The 27,378-nt window shown below is 38.4% G+C and overlaps 1 protein-coding gene across 1 annotated transcript; it reads left to right on the top strand.

Annotated features, from left to right (window-relative positions):
* Nucleotides 1-927: 927 nt before the first annotated feature.
* Nucleotides 928-27,378, top strand: ociad1.L (OCIA domain containing 1 L homeolog). Its single transcript, NM_001197091.1, is given in 8 exon segments — nt 928-1,068; nt 4,171-4,252; nt 7,038-7,091; nt 10,663-10,710; nt 12,447-12,576; nt 24,243-24,439; nt 25,920-26,072; nt 27,103-27,378. Coding segments are annotated over 8 exon segments (759 nt in total). The 5' UTR covers nt 928-1,011; the 3' UTR covers nt 27,141-27,378.

Below are 27,378 nucleotides of genomic sequence, written 5' to 3' on the forward strand. Positions count from 1 at the left end.
AAACAAACAATAAAAAAACAAATTGCAAATTGTCTAGGGATGCACTGAATCCAGGATTCGGTTCGGAATTCAGTCTTTTTCATCAGGATTTGGTGGAATCCTTCTGCCCGGCCTAATCACCTTTCTATTCAGGCCCTCTGATATTCATATTCCAATCAATGCATGGTTGCTAGGGTAATTTGGACCCTAGCAGCAACTGGATTGTTGAATCAAACAATAAAAAAAAACAATTGCAAATTGTCTAGGGATGCACTGAATCCAGGATTTGGTTCGGCCGTTTTCGGCAGAATTCGGATTCCTTCTGCCCGGCCTAACCAAATCTGAATTTGCATATACAAAATTAGGGGTGCGTAGGGAAATCACATGACTTTTTGTCACAAAACAAGTAAGTAAAAAATGTTTTCCCCTTCCCACCCCTAATGTGCATATGCAAATTATGATTCGGTTCGGTATTCGGCAGAATCTATCGCAAAGGACTAGGGGGTTCGGCCGAATCCAAAATAGTGGATTCTGTGCATCCCTGAAATTGTCTCAGAATATCATTCTCTCCACCCTACTAAAAGTTCATTTAAACGTGAACAACATACAAATCTCCCGTTTCCAATGTTACCCACGTTGGCAATAGTTTTAATGCAGAGAACCACCATTTTATTATCATTCTGCTAATAGCTATAACGCTGCCATGACTGCGATTTGACCCTTTAACTTCCCGACTCGTGCAATAACGAAAACTAAATAAAATAATATTTATTGTAATAATTAACATTCCACAGAAACATTTGACGCCGGGCATGGGGCTCCTTACAGGAAACAGAGCCATAACACAACAGGACACGCCGGAACTGTCACGTGCCGCTACCCGGAAGTAGTGCGGCCAATAGAATGCCACTTTAACACACTCCTTCCGGGTTGTAAAGCTGTTCCGGACTGGAGTTTCATGCTGTCTCTGTTGGAGGAGGCGAGAGGTCATATTATTTGTGTAGGACTGTGCTAGCTGATGTTCACATTCTGATGGCACCTTCAGAGTTCAGTGACGCGCAGCAGCCACCACAGCATAGGACTGTGCAGGTACCACACTGAGTGCGCGTCATTAGGGGACTGCCAGTGCCAGAGCATAGGGCTCACACCAAGGGCAACTGCAGGATCTTCTTCCTGTTGTCCTGCAGGGTCGCTAACCTTTATGTAATAGAATAGCTAAATCTCGGCAGCGTTTCAATTTGCCTTCATTTTTCTTTCTTATAGATTTTGAATTATTTGCCTTTTGACTCTTTCCAGCTTCCAAATGGGGTCCCTGACTTCATTTAAAAGTCAGATGCTCTTTAAAGCTACAAACCTATTGTTATTACTACTTTTTATTACTCCTCTTTATAGTCAGGCCATCTCCTATTCATATTCCAGTATCTTATTCAAAGCACATCCTGGTTGCTAGGGTACTTTGAATCCTAGCAACCAGGTAGCGGTTAAAACTCCAAACTGGAGAGCTGCTGAACAAAACGCTAAATCGTTCATAAACCACCAGAAAAAAAAAATGAAAACAAATTTCAAATTGTCTTAGAATATCACTCTCTCCATTATATTAAAAGTTAATTTAAAGGTGAACAACCCTTTTGACTGCACCAAATGCATGTAGCATGGAACCACTCAATATTTCGTTTTCTTTCATTTGTCAGGTGTTAGAGGATATTTGGTTGCTATGGGGTAACTGCACTGATGCAATCGATGCAAGTTGAATTCTTTACCTAGCACCTTTTCCTGAACTATTCTTAACATGTATTTTTTTTAAATAGTTTCTGAATTATTAGCCTTCCTCTTTTGGATCTTTCCCACTTTCTATTGGGTGGTTGGGGCAATTTTTTTTATTACTCATCTTTCTGTTCAGGCCCTTTCCTATCCATATTCTAGTTTCTCATTCAAACTACTGACTGGTTGTTAGGGTTATTTGCATCCTAGCAACTAGGTAGCTGCTGAACAAAAGGCTAAATAATTAATAAATCACCAAAATTAATAAATGAAGACCAGTTGTAAAATGTCTCAGAATATCACTGCCTACAATATACTACCAGTTGGGTGCAAAAATATACAAGGGTGCAGTAGCAGGTTGGGAAAAAATGTTAGTGCAGAGAACTGTGTTTCTAGGCTCTTTGATTTTTATCCACCATTTCCTGTTTGTACTTGCTTAGTTGTAGAATTCTTGATTATTTTGCTTTTATTTTTGGCTTGCTATAGCTCAAAGTATGTCGATATAATGGATCATAAATTATATGTGTTCAATGGTTTTTTAACTGTATAATCAAACAGCCATGTAATACTGTCATTGACAGTATTACATGGCAAACATCTCTGATTTTTTGTTAACTTTATTCTGCTTTCACTGGTTACTTGATGGCTATTCTGTTTATTATTTTCGGCAGTATTATACATTTTCCTTTAAGAAATAGGGATGGGTGGATTTTTTTCACCTTGTTTCCCCGAAAAAATGACGCCCATAGACTTATATGGCATTGTGCGTCAAAATGAAAAGACGCGCGTCAATTTTTTTGACGCCCATAGACTTTAATGGGCGTCGATGACATTTCGCCGGCGGCGAAATTTTGACGAAACGGGTCAAATTCGCCCATCCCTATTAAGAAATAGTAACGCTAGCTAAGTACTATTAGGTGTTATTGATGTAAAGTAAAACTGCAAGTGTATGTTTTTCAGGGGAGGACAAGTTTATTTGACAACATCCCTCACCCTTCAAAAAGGTTTAGCACCAATGAATACAAAAGTGAACACTGAACATAGAGAAAAATAGGTTGTGTACATACATATATAAGTGCTGTACAGTTCATGCAATTCATCATTTTGCTTTGTCTCGCTGGCTTTCTTATTTCTTTCTCTGTCTTTATTAACTCAGACCGAGGCATTCCAAGCAGCAGCGCATACCTCCCAACTGTCCCGTTTTTAGAGGGACAGTCTCTCTTTTGACAGCTCAACCCGCAGTCCCACATTTGTACTGGAAATTCCAGTTTTTCTCTGCACTGAACAGCCAGAAAGAGAAACAACGTTTCTAACTTAAAGGAGAAGGAAACCTAGTCGGCGCAGAAACCCTCCCCCCTCCCGTGTGTTGCCCACCCTCCCTCCTCCCCCCTGGCCTACCTGTCCCGCTGGGCAAATGTCCCTAACTTGTTACTTACCCTTCTGCGCAGGTCCAGTCTACGGAGTTCACCAACGCCATCTTCTTCCAAGTGATCTTCTTCCTGCTTTGACCGGCGCATGCGCAGTAGGAGCATTTCGCCGGTACGATCTACTGTGCATGCGCCAAAAGTCACGAAGTGAAATCGGTGACTTTTGGCGCATGCGCAGTAGATCCGTACCGGCGAAATGCTCCTACAGTGCATGCGCCAAAACGCCGTTCAAAGCAGGAAGAAGATCGCGTGCAAGAAGATGTCGTCTGTGAACTCCGTGGACTGGACCCGCGCAGAAGGGTAAGTTACAAGTTAGGGGCATTTGCCCAGCGGGACGGGTAGGCCAGGGGGGAGGAGGGAGTGTGGGCAACACACGGGAGGGGGGGAGGGTTTTTGCGCCGACTAGGTTTCCTTCTCCTTTAATTGGCTTTTTGGCAGAGAGCCCAGAACAGCCACAGCTGCAGATAAGATACTTTGTAACAATTTCGATATAAGCAAATAAGTTATTGTAACAATATAAGATAACAGGTCCCTTTGGAAAAGTTAGACTCGCAGCTTAAAGAGCAATTCACCTTCATTAGCAAAACTATAATAACTGAAAAAAAAATCACAGAAATATGTTCAAACTTTTTTGTAAAATCAACTTGGTAATTAGGGGGTGTGGCTACAAAAATGTGCATGGTCAAAAAAATATTTTTATGTCCAAAATGTTAGGCAGCATAGTAAATGTAAGTACACCTTTAGTTAAAAGTAGTTGTTCCTAATTTTTTATGGCACAATAACTTTCTGATCCTGAAGAAATATCTCTAACCCCTGCCATAAAGCTACACAGGGCTTCTGTTGTCACATGACCAGGAAATGGATTCCTCCCTGCAAAAGGGTAAATAATGTTTCCAACAATAAAGTTAAAAATGACACTGATTTATACGTTATTAGACATTGCTTTTGTTCTTTCCGATGATGGTATCCCTTTAACGTTCTAACAATTTTGTTCCTATAAAAGCCTCCGGGGGTCGCATACGTACCCACAGAAGAAGAGCGAAGTGTATTCAGAGAATGTAATGAGGAAAGTTTTTGGTACAGATGTAAGTATTATGTAAGACTACCACTCCAAACCATAAACAATTGTTAGAAAGGGAACTCCCTTTAAAAATAAATAAAAATAAATATTTATAGGACTGACATTTTAACTGCCATCATGTTGCTTGGCTTTCTGACCCAAGCAACCAGGAAGTGACGTGAAAGTCAGACTGAAAAGAGCAGAGAGTATAAATGAATTATAACAATGAAATTGCAGCCATACTGGTAAATAGTGTCACCGACATAATCACATGACCCTGGGCCCCCAGCCAAAAAAATAAGCACATGCAGTCACCCTCCTGCCTATCCTTCCAGGGCCCCCGCACAGTTGCAGGGTCTGTTCCCACTATAATTATCCAACTGCTCACACACTTAGGGGCCTATTAATCATGCTGTGTAAAAAATGAAATGCTCATAGCAACCAATCAGATCTTTGCTTTTGTTTTCTAAAGCTGGCCATAGATGTTGAGATTTTTAAAAGATCAGATCCTGATCGTGAGACCACGATCTTCTCAGAACGATCGTACGATCGTACGAATCTACCATCAACTAAAAAGACCAATTTACCAGGAAAACAAAGGGGAGCTGCCTGCTTGGCCCTGCAAACATAGAGAGATTGCACTGGGACCGACAAAGATTTTTTGACCTGGCCGATCAATTTCCCGACAGATGTCGGACGAAAAATCGTAAGATGTACGATCGTTCGAATACCACTAACCGCACGATAATTTCGAAGGATCGGTCGGGCTTCCCTAAAATCGGTCGTTCGGCAAGAAGAATCGTCGTGTCTATGGGGACCATAACTGTTGAAATCTAATTGATTGGTTGCTGTGAGCAACATCACTGGTAATACATTACTCCACTTTTTACACAGCATGATAAATAGGCCCCCTAATTATCATAAGTCTTGATTGGAGAACATTGGAACAACAGGTGCCCCACACAGGCTTACTGCAACTGACTAACCACCTATATGACCGTTTATAGTTTGTAAGCCTGTTACTATGTGAACTTTACTCAAGAATTCAAGGACCTTTGTAACTAACTATGAATATAATGATGATGGGTGTAATAATCTTATCATTGCAAATTATAAATTACTACATCCTGCCACAAGCCTGACGAGGGGGGTGGGCTGTTTGTGAGACATGTAGCAACACAGGAATAAATAACCATTCATTCGCAGATATCTGATGAAATGTGCTCCTTCCCATGAGAAATGTTCTGCAATAGTGGTAGTTCAGCAGAAGTTTGTCAGCTGATCATTTCTGATGAGTAATTTCAGTGTTAAAACCGCTTGCTTATGTGAGGCCCAGGTTTCATCTAATAACTTTGCAGCATGAAAAGGAGAAGATTATTAGTATTACTGTGTTCTCGTGTCCTTTTGGATTAATCTAGATCTTCTTATAGAAACAGTAAGCTCCTCTAAATTGAATGGTCTTGTTGCTGGGTGAAAAATACAAGCCTGCAGCCTGATACAACTAGTCCGTAGCAAAAGCAATAGAGATATATATATATATATATATATATATATATATATATATATATATATATATATAAAGCTGCTAGTCACAAAGAGAAAATTGTAAAGCTACTATAGCACTTATTCATTAATCCTTAAATAGAGTGCAGTCTATAAAGGTCCACAGCTAAAATTAAAGGGCTTGGTTATTTTTAAAGAGATACTATAAGAACATAACTATACCCTTTTTAAAAATACAATTTATTTGCTAAAGCTTTAATAATGCTGGTTTACTTTTTAACATGTTGAAAGTTCCTACAGTGCACCTTGCACCCACATTTGCACCTGCCACTATCCAGCACAAATCTTTTTGTCTCCAGTACGGCAGTACGCCAGTGACTTTGAATGATTCCTTAGCAGGCACCATTTGTGGATCATATCAAGCCATATAGCTATTTTTAATCCTAATAGCTGGCATTATCCTCAACAATGGCAGTACAGCAGCAGGGGAGATTACTGCTAGCACATTTCACTTACTGCTAAAGAGAACCTGCAAAAGTAATTTATGTAAATACACAAAATCAGCATATGTCAGATAGTAAAGGCTTTCCAATAGCACAAACGCATGTATATTTATGTACAGATATGTGACCTGTTATCCAGAATACTCAGGACCTGGGGTTTTTCCAGATAATGGATCTTTCTGTAATTTCGGTCTTCATACCTTAAGTCTACTGGACATTTATGTAAACATTAAAGAAACCCAATAGACTGGTTTTCCCTCCAATAATGATTCATTATATCTTAGTTTGGATCAAGTAGAAGCTACGGTTTTATTATTATTATTTTTAGAGGAAAAGGAAATAATTATTTAATATTTGGATAAAACGGAGTCTATAGGAGATGGCTTTCCGTAATCCTGAGCTTTCTGGATAACGGGTTTCCGGATAACGGATCCCATACCTGTAATAGCGTTTTGTGGCTCTAACATGTGCCAACTCAGGCTGCATTTGACAGCCTACTTTCTAATCCTGTTGAACTGAGTGTGGTAGGCATTTATGCTCTGTTAGAGCAGACCCATTGCAAAAAAGTACATATGTCACCCCTGTATTTTAAGCCATAGCGCAGGTAGGTGTGGTATCTAATAAATGCTATTAATTAAATAATGGCTATATACAATAGAGTAGAATTTTTTTAAAGGTTTTTAATAGAATGTCTACACTTTGGAGCCTTTAGCTTCACTTTAATAACTTCTTAATTTTATTTTTTGTGCTCGATGTACAGTAACTTCCTTTGCACTTCTAACTGTCTTTTTATTTTGATTTCAGCTCTCCCCATCTCAGCGGTAAGCATGATTGTTACACAGGGCCTTGTTTCTAGAGGTACAAACTTTATTGCTTTATGGTCTGATATTCTCTAGTGCTGTGTATTTGGCTTCACAACTGGGCAAATCATCATGAATAATGGCAGAGAAAAGGCACACACAAGCAGCCCTGCTAATGCTGCTTGTGTATGCTTTAGTTACAAATAAGAGAAAATGAGTAGTGCATTTAACAATGTTTATAAAAAAAAAATAAAATAAAATGACTCACCCCAGTCAAAATCAAGATAAATGGATTGCAGTGTGAAAATAGCGTGCTCGAATATTTATGTAGCTAGAGTTTGGTGCCAAACAGAAATAATCATATATATGCCTTCTGTAAACATAATCTACTATGCTTTATATCATAATCTCTTTAAAATGGACTCTTTTTATATTCACTAATATACACTCATATATAGGAACTGATAAGAGACTCGATTAATGTTGACATAAATACACTTTCTATTAGTTCTCTATCTCTCTCAATGGCAAATGGGTGAACAGTGAAGCTGTATGTAAGAAACAATTTCATTTCACTTGAGTTGGTTCCATAAATGGGCAAACTATCCTCTGCCCGGAAACCCTGCATCATTTTGTGTATAATAAAACAAAATCTGTTAGTCTATTTTATTAAAATGTAAGCACACTGCAATTTTTGAAGGAGTACTCCACCAAATTATGATTTTTTTGCATAATTAAAGAAAATAAGCCTCGGCCTTAGAACCAGGAGTCAAACTCTACCATCAATAGCGATAACATTACCAAATAACTTTAAAATTTACTAAAAATGTTTCATCAATGTATACTGGAAAATTAAGCCGAAGTATGATCGTGTCGAGCCAATTCAATGGGGAAAAGAGAGGTGGCTGCTGCCAGCGGTCGGGCTGAAATCGGGCAGAGTATTTCAGATAGCTTATTTCACTCCCAGTGTGACCTAAACAGTATTTTTGCACTTTGTCCTGCAAGGTTAGTTCCCCTCTGCCTACACTGAAAGGAGAGAAGAGGCACTTTAAACGGTGTTGATTTCAGTTAGTCACTGTTTTGTACCTGTCAAATTTCTAACTTCTGTATAAACTATAAAGGGAAACTATGCAGTTATTATAAATAAGGATTATCTTCTGTTTATTCTTTCATAAACAGTCTGTTAAATATAAAGGTCTGTCTTCCTGTGCTATTCCTTCTTCGTATTGTTTGCATTAATGCTATTTGAATTGGCGCCATTTATACCGGTATAAATATTCAAGTGTCTGTGACATACAATCAGCAATGCCATAATATCACTGCTTGGTTTATGTCAAAAACAGACTGGTTACATTAACAGTAGTTTGCTGGAAAACTTATTTTATGGTTTTAGAAAGCTATAGGCAGTGCATGCCCTTTTTTGTTTGCAGTTTAGTTAAAGGTTCTTTCTAATTAGCACCCTTGGCTGTGCTAATAAGCTTTTGCTTTCTTTGTTTTCAACTTCAATAAACAAAAATATAGGTCACTTTCTCAGCAAAGTGGTGTAATGTACATGCAGCTGTATCTTTATCAGTTATTCTATGGGCAGTCAGATCCGTGCAAACATTGTATAGTGTGTGTTATTTTTTAAATAACCCAAGGCAGAGATAGAGTGCGCCCATGATTCGCATAGCCTGCTATATAGCCAGTGTGTACACACAGTTGGTTATAGGTGTATAACCAGTGATTGAACAGAATAGTGCCTGATTAGTATGTGCACAGTTGGTGACCTCAGGGTATATCCAGAGTATGCCCATGACTTGATATCCAGGTGTATATCCTGTGTGCAAATAATTGGATAGCTCTGTTTACAGCTAATACCGTTAGCACCATTAGAGCTTGTAATGAATGCCAGCAGAAGTATAATTATATGTATGATCTCAATAATTCCATTAACATATATACTAAAAGGAAAAAAATGGTTGGGGCTGCTTTCATTTTCCAGGTTCAAACCAAGTGTACAGAGTGGCAGGAGAAATACACTGCTGTACTATGGTCTTCTTTATCTAACCTTGTTACTCGATAATAGGTGTCTTATCCACATATCATATATTTATTGAATCATGTACCCTCTGTTGTAAAATACAGAGATATTCTAAGTCACTGAGCAGTTCCATGGAAGTTTATACAGGTCAATTATTAAAACTGATGACATCACTAAGAGCCATTTATAAGGATATAATTTTCAGGATATTCATGGCTCTGAATCCAAAAAATCACGTAACTTCATCACACAAACATGCAAGTCAAACAACTTCTAACTACTCGCTGCATGCACAGTTCTTTTTCTCCTATTATACATATGGTTCGATATTCGGCCGAATCTTTTACAACTAGTGTATTCGGTGCATTATATATATAGATATAGTTATTTATATATATATATATATACACACACACACACACACACACACACACACACACACACACACACACACACACACACACACACACACACACACACACACACACACACACACACACACACACACACACACACACACACACACACACACACACACACACACACACACACACACACACACACACACACACACACACACACACACAATCAATATCAAAACAGGGGGGTTGTGGGAGCACTCTAAAGGCTTTAAAGTATATATATAAGTATAATAAATGCTATTGCATATGTACCCAAAACAGGGGTTATTTTGTTACAAAGTTATGATCATAAAATTGATAAGCCACCATACCACGTCAAGGTAAACCCCGAATGACGGTCCCTAACTTGTTTTATATTTTATGTGCATTTTAGCATTACCTGTAATCAATGTCCATTGAACGCTGTTTTTCACTGAGGGCTAAATCCCCCAGCCAGCAATCAGGCTTTTAAAGGAGAGATATTCCCAAAACAAACGCCCAATTTTAAAAGCATAGGATGGTGGCTTATCAATTTTATGATCATAACTTTGTAACAAAATAACCCCTGTTTTGGGTACATATGCAATAGCATTTATTATATATATATATATATATATATATATATATATATATATATATATATATATATATATATATATATATATATATATATATACTTTAAAGCCTTTAGAGTGCTCCCACAACCCCCCTGTTTTGATATTGTATATTTAGCCAGGAGCTGTGGCATAGCTTAAGTGGTTGTAGCAGCCCATACCCCCCCTTTTAACTAGTGGTGATCCTATGCTTTTAAAATTGGGCGTTTGTTTTGGGAATATCTCTCCTTTAAAAGCCTGATTGCTGGCTGGGGAGGATTTATATAGTATAAATATATATATATATATATATATATATATATATATATATATATATATATATATATATATATATATATATATATTTTAAAGCCTATATATATATATATATATATATATATATATATATATATATATATATATATATATATAATCTCTGCATTATATTGCATTGACATGTCTGTGTATATATATATATAATGACTGATGGTGCACAAACAAGGAGTCGTCACCCTTGTTAAAATAAAGCATATTTCAAAATGAGCCTGTTATCACTATTATTGCTGTAATGTGTATTTTTCCTAAGTAATAATAGTTCTGTTTCATTTTTAGGGTTTCTTACTACATCTTCAAGATTTGGCTCTTTACCAAAAGTTGCTTGTAAGTAGGATACTTGTTTTATATGAATGTTGTACTCTCTGAAGCTCCATAATCACCTACATGCATTAGTATCTGGGAATAGCTATTCTATATAGCTGCCAACACCTTCAGTGCAAAAATTCTTGTCCTGACAAATTAGAAAGTGTGGGACCCTTTAGGGAATAATTAAAGCAATTCTTTCTTTTTAAGTCCAGTAAAACATAATATTCTAGGCCTTTAACCCAAGGATCGAGCAACCAGGGCACATTTCTGAATATCTTAAGCCTCGCCCAGTACATTCCATCCAAAAATCACAGCATTGTCTGTTAACAATAGTTTAATAGTCACATAGACTAGTAACACGGGAATCATGGGCAACACTTCTCACCCCTAATTGGCCTTCAGGCTGATTCAGGGTCCCTTTAGTACATAACAATTACATATATATATATATATATATATATATATATATATATATATATATATATATATATATATATATATATATACACACACACAGAGCGATAGTGGGACGCACATCCATTCAAATGGACAATGTCTGGGTGCCAGTCGTAAAGTAAATAAATAAATATATCCCAGCAGATGACGGCACACCCAAAAAAATGTAGCAAAATGCAAAAGAAGTTAAGTTAAATCAGGTTTATTATGATCCAACGTTTCAGCTCCATCCCTGACGAAAGCTCCAAGATGGAGCTGAAACGTTGGATCATAATAAACCTGATTTAACTTAACTTCTTTTGCATTTTGCTACATTTTTTTGGGTGTGCCGTCATCTGCTGGGATATATATATATATATATATATATATATATATATATATATATATATATATATATATATATATATATATATATATATATATATATATATATATATATATATATATATAAGCATTGGTGTCTCTCTCCCTACTTCTTTTCCAGGCATCTTAACCTAACCCTGGATATACATATAAGCATTCACTGATTTATTGACATCACCATATGAGAGGATAATTGCCCAATTTGGCCACTCACATGCTGTTCCATATCAGGCTGACCCTCAGAACTATGATCAGTCCTAATGGTAGCCTGTGCAGGTCCATCAGAAATAGGCTACCTGAACAGCCCAATGCAGCCCTTATCTCAGTGATCCCCAACCAGTAGCTCGTGAGCAATATGTTGCTCTCAGTGTCCTCAAAGCAGGGGCTTATTGTTGAATTTCAGGCTTGGAAGCAAGTTTTAATTACATAAAAACTAAGTATAGTGCCAAGTAGAGCCTCTTGTAGGCTACCAGTCCACATAGGGGCTACCAAATAACCAATCACAGCCCTTACCCAAGGGACTTTTTCATGCTTGTGTTGCTCCCCAACTCTATTTACAGTTGAATGTGGCTTACGGGTAAAAAAAGATTGGGGACCCCTGCCTTATCTAGTGGAATTTTGGGAAGGTCCCATGCAGAGGCCAGTAATCTACTGATTTGGCTGGAGAGATTGAGTTGGCAGTTTATATCAGCCTGTGTATAACCATTCAGACTGCTGCCATTGGCCCTTAACAAGGACTGGTTCCACATTTTGGCTGTAGTAAAGTTTATCCAGCAGTTGATGAACTGTAGCTCTTACAAAATGAAGAATGCCAGAATTCTGGGGGCTGCAGTCCAATAAATGCTTAATTTTTTTGTTGCTTAAAGAAAAACATTTAATTTACTCCACTAATATGCCATTTAAATAGACTGTGTAACAGTGGTTTCTTGTTTAAGTTGCAGGAATATGTGGATACTTAGCAGGAAAAGTTTCTTACATGAAAACCTGTCAGGAAAAATTCAAGAGACTAGAGAATTCCCCGTTGGGAGAAGCTCTACGTCAAGGCTATCGGAAATTACCAACACAGTAAGATACATACCAACACACCTATCTCTGCATTATATTGCATTGACATGTCTGTCAGTGGGAACGTACAGTGTTTTATTTCAGCTGTGTAGTAATGTGATTGTCTGCATAAAACTTTTCCCGTCCTCTGCCTGTAAAACCTCAAAGAGTAGTTGGAGATATCAGAAATGCCTTGATTATACAAGTAGGACAGCAGCTGGTAATAGGGTGATGTGGTGACTGTAATAGTGAAAATCATTGCTTCTATGAAAGGACTCTGGCTGGGGAATAGCAAGAATAGTGAGATGGTAACTATAGTAGCAGTGGATAATAGTCTCTGGGAAGGGAGTGTGACTGTGGGATAGCAGGTATAGTAGGGAGGGATGGTGCCTATAGTAGCAGTGGGATAATAGTCTCTGAGAAGGGAGTGTGGCTGTGGGATAGCAGGTATAGTAGTGAGAGATGGTGCCTATAGTAACAGTGGATAATAGTCTCTGGGAAGGGAGTGTGGCTGTGAGATAGCAGGTATAGTAGGGAGAGATGGTGCCTATAGTAACAGTGGGATAATCGTATCTGGGAAGGGAGTGTGACTGTGGGATAGCAGGTATAGTAGGGAGAGATGGTGCCTATAGTAACAGTGGGGATAATAGTGCCTGGGAAGGGGCTGTGGGATAGCAGGTATAGTAGGGAGAGATGGTGCCTATAGTAACAGTGGGGATAATAGTGCCTGGGAAGGGGCTGTGGGATAGCAGGTATAGTAGGGAGGGATGGTGCCTATAGTAGCAGTGGGATAATAGTCTCTGGGAAGGGAGTGTGGCTGTGGGATAGCAGGTATAGTAGTGAGAGATGGTACCTATAGTTACAGTGGATAATAGTCTCTGAGAAGGGAGTGTGGCTGTGGGATAGCAGGTATAGTAGTGAGAGATGGTGCCTATAGTAGCAGTGGGATAATAGTCTCTGGGAAGGGAGTGTGACTGTGGGATAGCAGGTAGAGTAGGGAGAGATGGTGCCTATAGTAACAGTGGGATAATAGTTTCTGGGAAGGGAGTGTGACTGTGGGATAGCAGGTATAGTAGGCAGAGATGGTGCCTATAGTAACCGTGGGGACAATAGTGCCTGGGAAGGGGCTGTGGGATAGCAGGTATAGTAGGGAGGGATGGTGCCTATAGTAACAGTGGGATAATACTCTCTGGGAAGGGAGTGTGGCTGTGGGATAGCAGGTATAGTAGGGAGAGATGGTGCCTATAGTAACAGTGGGGATAGTGGTCTCTGGGAATGGACTGTACCTGCAAAATATCAGTTCGGTAGTATGAAAGGGCTGTATTTTAAGGTCAGTGCAGAAGATGGTCCCACATTTAGACAGTAATACTGTCAATAACAGGTAAGCCATACTGCACCTATCACATGTGCAATTCCCAGCACCATCACCAGCCAAAAACTGTGTGTTCTGGTAGCTGTAGTTAAAATCAGATGAAGGATAATACGCTGAACAGTCTTTCTTCTTGCCTCCGCAATGTCCTATCTTCTGTGGGACACTCCCCAGTCACTGAATGGCACCCCGATTATGGGTGTAACAGGTGCTCTGAGGGCGTGTTCTATTTGTCCTGTTTTGGGGGCACTAAAGTATGGGAGGTATGCTACTTAAATCCCAGCATTGTCAGTTAAACAGCTCATTGGCAGATGTTTGGCATGCCTGCGCTGAAAGTCCATATTTTCTGATTCCCATCCGTTTTTTTTTCTAATTACTATTTTTTGCCCAAACAAAGGGCTTAGTGTTGAAATATGTCAACCCTGAAAGGAAGTAGCAGCACAATGAGTTTATTTACAGAACAGGGAGTGCTGCTGGCTGATGTAACTTGTTCTAACAAATAGCTTTGCAACTTGTCAATGTGATTTGCAGCTGCATGGCTTCCATACTTTCATTTATGTTATCCTTCAGCTGATGGAGTAACGTTTATGCAAATTCTTTTATTCATCCTGACGATCATTTACATGCCATGGGTGGGAGAATCTAGGATGTTGGCACTCTGCAAAACTCTAGGTTCCATGTTTACAGGTCACCGGTGATTCAGTGTGTACTTGAGTTGCAGTTGATTACTATTCATTTATCCTCAGTGCACATATAAACCCAATCAGCTGTATCATTTGGCAAAAATGAGACAATATTGTAAGCACCGTATTGTTTGCAGGGTAGGCACTCAAAGAGCAAATCCTCCAGGCAGTTGTAGTTAAAAAGTATTTATTGAAGTAGAAATAAGGATTACAGCCTTACGCGTTTCGTGTTCTCACAAACGTAATCATAGGCTCACACTTAATCATGGAGCCTATGATTAAGTGTTGTGAGAACACCAACGCGTTAGACTGTAATCCTTATTTCTACTTCGATAAATACTTTTTAACTACAACTGCATGGAAGATTTGCTCTTTGAGTGCCTACCCTGCAAACAATACAGTGATGTATGCTCTCTTAAAGGGGAACTAAAGTCTAAAATAGAATAATGCTAGAAATGCTGGGGAATTTCACTGCATAGAGTCAGGTTTATTATAAAGTATTACAATTACAGATTGTCTCCAAATATCACCCTCTACAGCATTCTAAATGTTAATTTAAAGGCAAACATACCCTTTAATCCTACCCTAGATAGTGCTCACACATTAACAATCTCACGCATACTGTTTCTTTAAAGAGGTCTGTTTGGACAAATGCATATCTGAGTGCAAGCTCTTGAGCGCTAATGTTGACTTTATTTGCACCATAGAGCATATATGCGTATCAAAATAAGAATAAGACTGGGGCCGGTCTGCACTCTGCTTACAACCTTCCCCTATAATAGGAAACACAGCAGATGTACAGTTTAGTATGTAATCTTTTAAGTGGATGTATAAAAAGAGGACACCTGTACAGTTTATTTCATTTGATAAACAATTATTTGGGAAAAGGTGTAGCCAGTATTCTAGTACAGGTATTGGATCCATTATCCGGAAACCCGATATCCTGAAAGCTTCGAATTATGGAATGGCTGTCTCCCATAGATTCCATTATAATGAAATAATCAACATTTTTTAAAATGATTTCCCTTTTCTCTGTAATAATAAAACAATACCTTGTACTTGATCCAAACGAAGATATAATTAGTCCTTATTGGAAACAGAACAAGCCTAGTGGGTTTATTTGATGTTTACATGATTTTCTAGGTATGAAGATCCAAATTACGGAAAGATCCATTATCCGGAAAACCCCGGGTCCCAAGCATTCTGGATAATAGTTCCTATTCCTGTAGTGTAAATGGCTACCTGCTTCCTTCCAGCTTGTCACTACCTGTGTAGTATTCAGCCCAGTTACTATGGTGCATGCCAGACCATTGACTATTTTGGGTGAGAAAGAACTACAGTCACATTACTGGCAGAAAGAAGCTTGAAGCATGTGTGCAATAACATAGAAAAAGCAGGTTATCAAGACATTTTCAATCACTAAATCACGTAGGTTTTCCTGCAAACTGCAACACTCTTGATTTGGATGATGGTGCCTTCAAGTAGCTGTAAGTATCTGGGCCCCTGAAGGGTTAACTGTAAGGTGCTTTGAAGAAAGCAAGAGGAAGAGCCATTGTTTGCCCTGTACATGTTTCTCGTCCCTGCTGATTGCTTGCTATGGTGATGTCATTCCATTTGTGACCTGGTCTCATAGCAAATTCAGCACATAACACAACAATTTCCGCTCTCACAGGAGCCCTCCATCCTCTTACATGCACTTCAGTTTGATCCTAGAATGCAAGGCCACACTTGTTATGCACAAGGCAAATGACGTCACTCTTTGGCACAGCACAACCATCCGTTCCAAGCCTCCGTATAGCCACCAGCCAGCATCTGCAAATTCTATTTCATTTGTGCTTATCCTTATAGATAGACTGAAAGAGCCCATAGCCTTTTTGTTTGTGTGTGGGATGCCTTTTGTTTTGCCTATTGGCGTTTATACAAATAAACAGGTGCTGCCATGTTAAGGCCCCCTTACACTGAGATATAAACTGCAGACAGATTGAGTCGGCAGTTTATCGGGCAGTGTATGGGGCACAATACACTACATATATCTCCACATAATAAGCCTGACAACCCATTTGGGGAAATTACCTCTTAAGGTGGCCATAAACTATAAAATGGCTCGTTTGGCGACATCTTTTCCCCAATATGCCACTAATGGCAGGGCTATATCGGCCGAACGATCGGATTATCATGTCCAGATATCGATCGGAAAGACCAGTCGGAAGCCTCCATACACGGGCAGATTAGCTGTCAAATTGGTCTAAACGTGTATGGCCACCTTTACTTGATTATCAAATTGGAGAACTATAACTCACACCGTAATACTCCCAAGTTGGAGAAATGTAACTCACACTGATTTTGCTCTACATAATTGTTATTGCAAGACTGGGGGACTGTCACTCATGACAACCTAGGAGATTTGGAAAATTCCTATAACTGCGATTTTAAGTGACCACTTACCTAAATTATTTTGAAAAATCTTTTTGTGTGTTTATATTGTTATATGTTAGGTTCCTTTAAATGAATTTTTTTTAAGCAAAATAAAATTCTTATACATTCAGATCAATTTGGTCTCCAAATACCTTTAATTAATTTATTTATTACTGTTTTGTTATCCTCAAAAGGACCTTTAGGGATTTAATGTGAGTTCCAGACCAATTAAAGAGATCGCTCTTTAATGCCACATTACCTCTATTAATTAGTGTACCCGATCATTATCTGGCAAAAGTCGGGCAGATGTTGATTGGCCGGGCTTAAAAATCCCATTGGATCAATGATCACATCGGTTTGTTAATGTGGTCCTCGATCCGACCTCCCGTTATTATCCGATCATTGGGCCCTATGGCCCACGATCAGATCAGCCCGATATCACCCACCTTAAAGGGGTGGTTCACCTTTAAATTAACTTTTTGTATATTATAGAACGGCTAATTGAGAGCAAGTTTTCAATTGGTCTTCATTTTTTTCTTTTTTTATAGTTTTTGAAATATTTGCCTTCTTCTCTTGACTCTTTCCAGCTTTCTGAAGGGGATCACAGAAAAAAACAAATGCTCTGCGAGGCTACAAATGTATTGTTATTGTTACTGTTTATTAGTTGTGTTGCCTCTCCTATTCATATTCCAGTCTCTTATTAAAATCTGTCCATGGTTGCTAGGGTCATTTGGACCCTAGTACCAGATAGCTGAAATTGCAAACTGGAGAACTGCTGAATAAAAATCTAAATAACTCAAAAACCACAATTAATAAAACATGAGAACCAATTGCAAAGTGTCTCTATATCATACTAAAAGCTAATTTAAAGGCGAGCAACTCCTTTAAGGTAGGCATATCAGGGAGAGATGCACTTGTTTGGCAAGCACATTTATGGCCAGCAGTTGATCCAGCAGAGATATTCCCCCATGAAGAGAAAAATGCAATCTGACCACTAGTCAAGCACTCGACAGAAGGTTTTGGATAAACTGTATTCTTGCCTGATATTTATACTGACAGAGGGAAAATAATTAGAAGCTAAATCCTTCTTATAGGGACAAATTCCAGTAAAAAAACAACAGCTAAAACTTAAAGCATTTGTGAGTTATACACAATCTCATACCCATCCACCTGACAGTATGTGAGTAAGAGCCCAAACCAGACTTACTGGTATTCTTTCTGCTGAATAAATTGCAGCTGGTGTTTGTTAAACTTACTACTAAATATTTGTACAAGTTTTTTTTTACATTTATTTTTAAAGGAAAAATATAATTGCTAAGAATGGTGTATACTGCTCTTCTTTTGCTTTAATGGAATACTATTGCCAAAATAATTTTCCTTAATGCTTAACACTGTCACGTTTTCTGTTTCTAGCACACTTTGTTTTATAAACATTTAGGGGCCCATTTACTAAGGGTCGAAGTGAATTTTCGAATTCAAAAATGTCAAATTTCGAAGTAATTTTTGGGTACTTCAACCATCGAATAGGCCTAGATTAAAAATACTTCACAAATTCGACCATTAGAAAATCGAAGTACTGTCTCATTAAAAAACGTAGACTTCGACATTCCGCCACCTTAAACCTGCCGAATTGCTGTTTAGCCTATGGGGAACCTCCTATAACCTTTCTGAGTGTTTGGCTAAGTTTTGAGTAGTCAAAGTATTTTTTTGTAAAATCGTTTGATTCGAGCGATTTGATCGATCAAACGATTTTTACTTCGATCGTAAACGCCCGCTTTCGATTGAAAAAATACTTCAACTATCAAAGTATCAAATTAAAAAGTTTTTTAACTTCGAAATTCAACCCTTGGTAAATGTGCCCCTATGTGTATAAGTATGGGGTCCGTTACCTGGAAACCCATTGCTTTGATTTGTGGAAAGGCTGTCATAGACTCCATTTTATCCAAACAATCCAAATTTTTTAAAATGATTTCCTTTTTCTCTGTAATAATAAAACATTACCTTGTACTTGATCCCAACTAAGATATAATTAATCCTTATTGGAAGCAACCCCTGCCTATTGGGTTTATTTAATGTTTATATGATTTTTTAGTAGACAAAAGGTATAACAATACAAATTATAGAAAGATCCGTTATCCGAAAAACCCCAGGTCCCTAGCATTCTGGATAATATGTCCCGTACCTGTATTTATAAAGTGATGTATTAAAGCCCTGGCCTCAGAATTCTGCAAGGGGTTTCAGATAGAGGTTCTGACCACTGGGATCATTTCTTTGTTATACAGATAGCTAGGCAGGCCTCGGCATAATAATAAAATAATGACATATACAGGTATGGGACCTGTTATCCAGAATGCTCGGGACCTGGGGTTTTCCAGAGAACGGATCTTTCCATAATTTGGATCTTTGTATTGTAAGACTACTAGAAAATCACGTAAACATTAAATAACCCCAATAGGCTGGTTCTGCTTCCAATAAAGATTAATTATATCTTCGTTGGGATCAAGTAGAAGATACTGTTTAATTATTACAGAGAGAAAGGAAATCATTTTAAAAAATGTGGATTATAATAAGTGGGAGACGGCCTTTCCGTAATTTGGAGTTTTCTGGATAGTGAGTTTCCAAATAACAGATCCGCTACCTGTAACGGGGTGATTCTCCTGTAAGCAGACTGTAAATAATGAGACAATCGAGTCCGTATATTTGCAGTGGAAATTTAATCTGAGTCCCCATATTTGGAAATTTAATCGGAGTCCCCATATTTCTCTGCAGTCATTCATCTGCATTCTAATGCCACAACGGTGGATAATCCGTTACTTCGAGCAGTATTGTGGATAACATAAGTATAAATGCAGGTACAAGGAGACCAAAACTTCTAGCTATAGTTGTGGAGATTATACGGTTAATCAGAGGAAGGGAGAATTTTCCTTTCTGAAGCAAATGATCCAGACAGCCCCTGCCAAAACGCATTTTATATTTACTAAATCAATTTGCTAAATAGTGTGTTTTTTTTATTAGAGCTCCCTCAACCTAATAGTTTAGGTTTAGCCATTCCAGATCAACTGGCGTATGCTATAAAGGAAGGTATAAATAATCAAAATACTCTGTACAATGTTTTATAATTAATCCCTCGATAAATAATAGTCCATTCTTAAATCTTTCTCGGTTACAAGTACATAAAGTACCAGTGCTTTAATGTGCATCACTAATTCATGCTTTAAGAATAACGTGGTTTAAATGTATCCAACCTATCAATAATTCATGCAAAATTAACTTGTCAAACAAGCTTTTCATTTAGCATAAACAGGCATTAATATATAATCCCCCCTCTCCAATCAATACAATGTGAATATAAATGTATCTTCAGAGATACTACTCCAGCCTTCACATAATAAAAACTCCCAGTGCTTTTGTAGCCCCAATAGAACTTTCTCCCTTTCTATCCCTTTTGTCAGAATATTCATTATGAAATAGGGAAATAGGGACTTTTTTTTTTTTTTTAAAGTAGTTGTTACTTTTCTTCTCTGTGTTGCAAAGGGATTATAGGATCAGCAGTCTTTTAATTTCCCACTGGATGAGGGGGTCGCTGACCTCCAATACCTTCACATGGTAATCCGTAGCTGTTCTGCCAGGAAGAGACCGGGGCTATGCAAGCTTTCCCCTTTTTTGCATTATCCATTTGCATAGTACAGGTACGGGATCTGTTATCTGGAAACCAACCTACCAGAAAGCTCAAAATTACGGGAAGGCCATATCCATTAAACTCCCATTTTAATCAAATAATTCAGTTTTTAATTTTTTTTCCCTATTTGCCTGTAATAATAAACAGTACCTTTTCCTATTTGCCTGTAATAATAAACAGTACCTTGTACTTGATGATAACTAAGCTTCATGAGTCCATAGTAACAGACAAAATAATGCTATTGGGTTTATTTCATTTTATTAATTATTTTTTAAGTAGACTTGAGGTATGAAGATTCAGTTATGGAATGTTTGTTTATCCGGAAAACTCTGAGTCCCAAGCATTCTGGATAACGGATTCTATACCTGTTGTAATCATTTTGCCAATATGCTTAATACTATGAGTTAAGGAGAAATGTGGCTTGTACTAAGTACAGGTATGAGATGTGTTATTCAGAAACCTGTTTTCCAGAAAGCTCTAAATTACGGAAAGGCCGTCTCCCACAGTTCCATTTTATCCAAATAATCTATATTTTTCAAAATGATTTCCTTTTTTCCTGTAATAATAAAACAGTACCTTGTAGTTGATCCCGACTAAGATGTAGTTAATCCTTATGTCATTAACACAACCGAAAAGGATGAACTTTCCCCTGTAAGCTTCACAATTACTGTCCCCTCTGGGAAGGCTGTACTGTTGGGGAGTAGCATTTTGTAAGGCACCCCCTTGTGACCCCACTATCCAACCTGTTTCCTCCCTGCTGCCCTCAGAGATCCAAATTACTCAAAGATCCCTTATCTGCAAATCCCCAGGTCCTGAGCATTCTGCATAATAGATCCCATACCTGTATTATAAATGCAGCTTTATCCCTTGATTTGGCCATATGTTAGATACCTTTCAGTGCTGATTATGAGTAGCAAATTGTAATTTCTTAATACAGAACTGCCTTTATAATTTTCTTTTTTTTTTTGGTAACTTAAATTATAGCAATGTTATCAAACAGTCAACTGTTATAACCATGCATTAGTGCAGTGCTCGAGTTACATACATACACAGGAAGATCAACAACATAGCATAAAACAAATTACAATGTTATCTTTGAAGAACAGAAATTCCTTTATCATTTTCTATTATTCTTGAAACAAAGTCCTTTTAAAGGGGTTGTTCACCTTCAAACAACTAGTTGTTTTCAGATAGTTCACCAGAAATAACTTTTTCCAATTACTTTCTATTTTCTATGTGTCGCCGTTATTCTTATATTCTGGGAGGGGGGTCGTCGACCCTGTAAACTTTTAAATTGATACATTTAGTTGCTACATTTGTTATCTTTGTCCCTGCTGAGCAGAATCCCTGAGTTTCATTACAGGCAGCTGTTAGAATTGATACAATAGTTGCTAATACTCCAGAGATGCTGCTGAGAAATGTATTAAGTAAATGTTGCAAACTTTTAACAGTTCAGAATCTGTATCTGAATTACTGAGCTGCCAGACTGAAACACCAGAGACACAAACATTCAACTTTAACCTTAGATTCTGGAAAACCGGTAAAAAATATATAATGGAAAGTAATTTAAAAAAAGTCTTTATTTCGCAGGAACAATCTGCAAATAACTGAACTGAAAAAAGTGTTTGGAAGGTGAACAAACCATTTAACTAAAAACAACTAATAATATCTTGTCTCCTTTCCGGCTCTAATCTGTAATCAATTCAGCCACTGAATATTTGAGTCCTGGCTGTGTGAATGTGTTTGCTGTGTCATCTCCGAGCCGAGACACTTGAATTCTCTTGCAAATTGCGTAACTCCGGAGATATTGTGAGGGATCTGGAAGTTCCTTTTAGTATGGACTCTGCGGTTCTTTCACTGGTACAATGCTTGGAATATCACAAAGCTGCAGCTACAGACTAAAACCTGATAAGTCAGTTCTTTTATTTGCATCACAAGGGAGTCCGTTTATTTATTGCTCCATTAAATCAAAGCTTTCCGTAACTGCCCGTCCCTTTGCTTTATTGCAAAATCTTTTTTTAAGTTCCTGAACAAACAACCACGACCAAAATCTGCAAATTGCATTCTCAAATAGACTTTTGAATGGGCTTATCTATATGGGGCTGCTGATCAGGGCCTTGTTTATACCCAATTTAAGCACTCCTGGGAGTATTTTAACAGGTTATTAACAAGGCCTCAGTCAGTAGCCCCATAAAGATGAGCTTTCATGGTTATATTTAATAATGACTACCAGACTTGCCAAGAGACACTTATAGATACTGTCACCTTAGGGGAGATAGGCCAGGAAGGTGTGCAAGGACTGTTTTTTGACCCAGCTAACAACATCACAAAGTATAGCAAACCCAGAAATGAGTCAAAATGCATCTCCTAAGACAGTGATTCTTGCCAGGCATTGGCTTCTATAGCACTTGGGGATTCTTCCATTATTGGGAGTAAAACTATGCAGGGGTCCTGTTGGAGAGCAACACAAGCATGCAAAACGTTCCCTGGGATTCCAAATAAGGGTTGTGATTGGGTATTGGTAGCACCTATGGGGACTTGCAGCCAACAGGAGGCTCTGATTGGCAATATACATGTTTTTTATGCAACTAAAGCTTGCGTTTAAGTCAGGAGGCCACTGGGAGCAACAGGGGTCGATATGTTGCTCACAAGCTGCTGGTTGGGGATCACTACTCAAGACAATCTGCATATAGCATTTCTGTCCCAGAGCAACAAAAAGGCTCAGACCTTCATAGGAGTCATTGTCTGGCTCTTGAATGTGCTGGAAACTGTCTTTCAGATATAGCTGTAGAGTTGCTGCTTGGACATTACTATTGAAATATTTTCTGGTTAAATTGGGAACTCTCCTGTATTTCTCTGAACTTCTCATCTCGGATTGAGTTCTCCTCCTACCTGGCATCATAGCTCAGTGTTGGAGGCGTCTAATAGGGCTTCATGCCCTGTATAGGACTCTGACACCTTACCTGAGCCCGCTCTTACTGCAAATACAGCAGATCACATGACTCACCCATTCTTGAAACCTGGAATTGAGATCTTTCACATATAGTAGCTGAATATTTGTTATACAACGTGTTGCATGGTATGTGCATGAACAGACAGGGAAGGCACATACATCTGACTTGCGGGTCTCTATTTGGACAGCCCTGCTGGATGGGAATTGTGTAAAATCTGGCTGGTCAGATATCATATTAATTGTGGAATGCCAATAACCGAAATAGCTGTAGGGTGTAGATCACATTCTTCCTTATATAGTACTAAGTTCTGCTGAATTAGAGGCAATGGATTCCTGGCTAATCACTGAATCATTTTTTTTTTTTTTGCCATAACCAGTAAACCACATAGACAGACTGCTGTAACCCAGTGATGACACAAACCAAAATAAAAGCCATATAACTGTATGACTGTGTTGAAATAACTGCAGATTCTATCATAATGACTGGCCAATGGGGCGCTTCCAAACATAGGGGCATCCACTATGCTCATCCCTGGATTTTAGGTGGTTAAATCACAGTCTTTGAATGTTAATAATTCTAAATTCCAGATATCCAGCTGGCACTTCTGAGTTTTCGGATATAAACCCCACAACTCCCTCCGCTCCCGGTGGTTTTGCATCAAACATGGTTGAACCTCCGTCCAGTGTGTACTCAAGTCAGTACGGCTCCACCTCAGACAGTGTCCCTTTCAGCACTTCTCTTGGCGAATCATCTCCTTCCGGGATATCTGATAACATTGCTCCAGGTACGTGCTGCAACTCTAGCTCAGGAACGGTCTTCATCTCATTAAAGAGTTGCATCTGCAAAATTAGTCACCCATGAAGGCGGGGAGGTCCATTTACCAAAGGTCGAATTTTCAAATTCATGTGAATTTTTTTCAAAATTCAATTGGGAGGTTATTTAATAAAGAAAAATGGAATATCTAAAACTTGACCGTACTGAAAACTCAAATCGAGTTCGACTAAACTCTCAGAAAAAAACTCGAATGTCAGGAAGGCTATTAACATCTTCAAATGGGTCACTGGACCTCTCCCATTAACTTCTACGTGAACTCGGCAGGTTTTAGGTGGCGAATATTCAAATTGCACCAAGGGTGAAGGTTTGGTAAATCTCGATTTTCGAATTTAAATCAAGTTTGCATTATTCCCAATTTGAATTTGTGAGTTTAAAAACACAAATTTACTATTCAACCGTTAATGAATCTGCCCCTAAGTGTGGTGCCACACAGGCTGTACTCTGGTGAAGTTGGTAGATGGTAAGCGCTTCGATTAGAAGAGTGGTGGCCATTTGCCAGTCACATGCATTGATGGAGGCTTCTAGATTTCTTAAAAGAGAACTAAACCCTAAAAATGAATATGGTTAAAATGCCAGATTTTATATACTGAAATTATTGCACCAGCCTAAAGTTACAGCTTGTCAATAGCAGCAATGATCCAGGACTTCAAACTTGTCACAGGGGGGTCACCATCTTGGAAAGTGTCTGTGACACTCACATGCTCAGTGGGCTCTGAGCAGCTGTTGAGAAGCTGAGCTTAGGGGTCGTCACTAATTATCAAGCAGAAAATGAATTTGGTCTGTAATATAAGCTGATGCTACAGGGCAGATTATTAAATTCTGATGCTAATTGCACTGGTTTCTGTGCTGCGATGTAGTAATTATCTGTATTAATTACTAATCAGCCTTATATTGTGACATTTCTATTCTATGTCTGTGAGTGGGTCCCTAAGCTCAGTAAGTGACAGCAGCACAGAGCATGTGCAGTGAATCAGCAGAAAAGAATATGGGGAGCTACTGGGGCATCTTTGGAGACACAGATCTTTACTGCTAAAGGGCTGTGGTTGCCTTGGGGTAGTACAGAAGCCCAAAACATAATGTACAATTATACCTACTTCTTTAGTTAGGCTTTAGTTCTCCTTTAAATCTTGGCACTGCCCTTTTAGTTCTACATCACTACATAAATATATTTATACATTGTCCTTGGATAGACACTTTAATAATATCTGTAAAATAATAGTAATGATCCTGCTTGGGGACTAATAGAAACAGATCCATTGTCTGTGTAGATTGGGGGAATAATCATCGCAAAGGAGCTGGCACTTTAGTCCAAAGCAATAGGGCTTGCAGTGAAAAGTGAAAAAAAAAAAAATGACAGGATAATTAAGAAGATACTTCCCAACAGCTCCCATCATACATTGCAAGTCTCTGCATTTGTTTTTGTCATCCAGAGCCTGCTGCACTTATTGAAGATGCTCCAACACGTAAACCCATGACTTATGATGAACTGCGAAACCGGAACCGAGAGACCTATGAGATGGCTGTGACCCAAAGATCAGACTCTCCCGTGAGATCCTCTCAAGACAGAGCATCTAGAAAAGAAGGTAACACGTAGTCTCCCACTAGAAGAAAGAGCTTGCACCCTACAGAACATTGGGGCTCATTTATAAACAATGTGCACATGGGCAGTAACCCACAGCGACCAATCACTGATTAGCTTTTATATCGGTCATCTGCAGGTTGAACAACAACGGCTACATTCTAATTGGTTGCCATGGATTTCTGCCCAGGTTCACATTTACCCAGTGTTTATAAGCGAGCCCCATTATGTCCAGTATTTTATACTGAGCGCATGCTTCTATAATTCACTGCAATAGTAGGTTTTCTGATTGATCTTGGCTTATCAAGGCAACGGGTGACTGTCCATCCCCTAATTTAATCCTCTTGAGATCTGATCCTGCCATGAGGGAGCCTTTCTTCCACTCCATATCTTTTATCATACATTTTCTGTGTTAAGTCAGCTTTGGGTATTTACTTTATTTCTATATATTTTTAATTAATAAAGACCAACGTATATACTTTGTTAGTATTTAGAACTATTGTCTTCTAATCATTTAGCTTGAATCAAATACTTAGGGGAGCTTTCCATGAGCTTCTTTCAATAAGTAGTTGGAAATTTTTGCCCATTTCTCCTGACCAAACTGGTGCACGTCAGTCAGGTTTGTGGCCCCACTTGATGCCAATCTGAAGACCAATCACATCAAAGTCGACTGCTCAAAGTGAAGCTTCTGAAAAGCTGAGGACCATCATGTTATTAAATATGGAGCCAGAAATGGGGTTTCAATTTGTTTAGGGTGGAACATGGTCTTCACTATGCCCTTTAGTTTAGTGTCCTATATTGACAATAGCAACTAAAAGAAGATAATCATTTACTCTAAACTGAATCACAAGGGTGATTTCCATCTCTTAATGATTGAGAAACCACGGTGTAGAGAAAAAGTTTCACCACAAAAGGATCATTCCAACGTTTTTGGGGTTTCTTTTGTGGGTTTTTGTTCCTAAACTAAATATTTAAATCTGTAATTGTGAACGTGGTCATTTGTAACTCTTGTCTTTATCCTTGGCTTTTTTCAGCAAAGACAAACAAGTATGGGGATGTGTTGGAAGATTAAATGCTCCTTGAAAGGAACACCCCCCCCCCCCCCCATCGATTCTCATCTTTCCCTGAAAGTGAATAAACTTTTTATTGATGCAAATGTTGTCAATAAATATTACTGGTGATAAAATAGGATTATTACACTGTAAATGTAATTGCTGTTTTATTCTCTGATCACAGACCATGTGATTAATGGACACCGTAATTTAAGATGGTGTCAATATATTCAGCTTATTAAAGTTTACTTTTTAAAA

This window comes from Xenopus laevis, chromosome 1L, assembly GCF_017654675.1.
Source record: "Xenopus laevis strain J_2021 chromosome 1L, Xenopus_laevis_v10.1, whole genome shotgun sequence".
Taxonomy (NCBI): Eukaryota; Metazoa; Chordata; class Amphibia; order Anura; family Pipidae; genus Xenopus; species Xenopus laevis.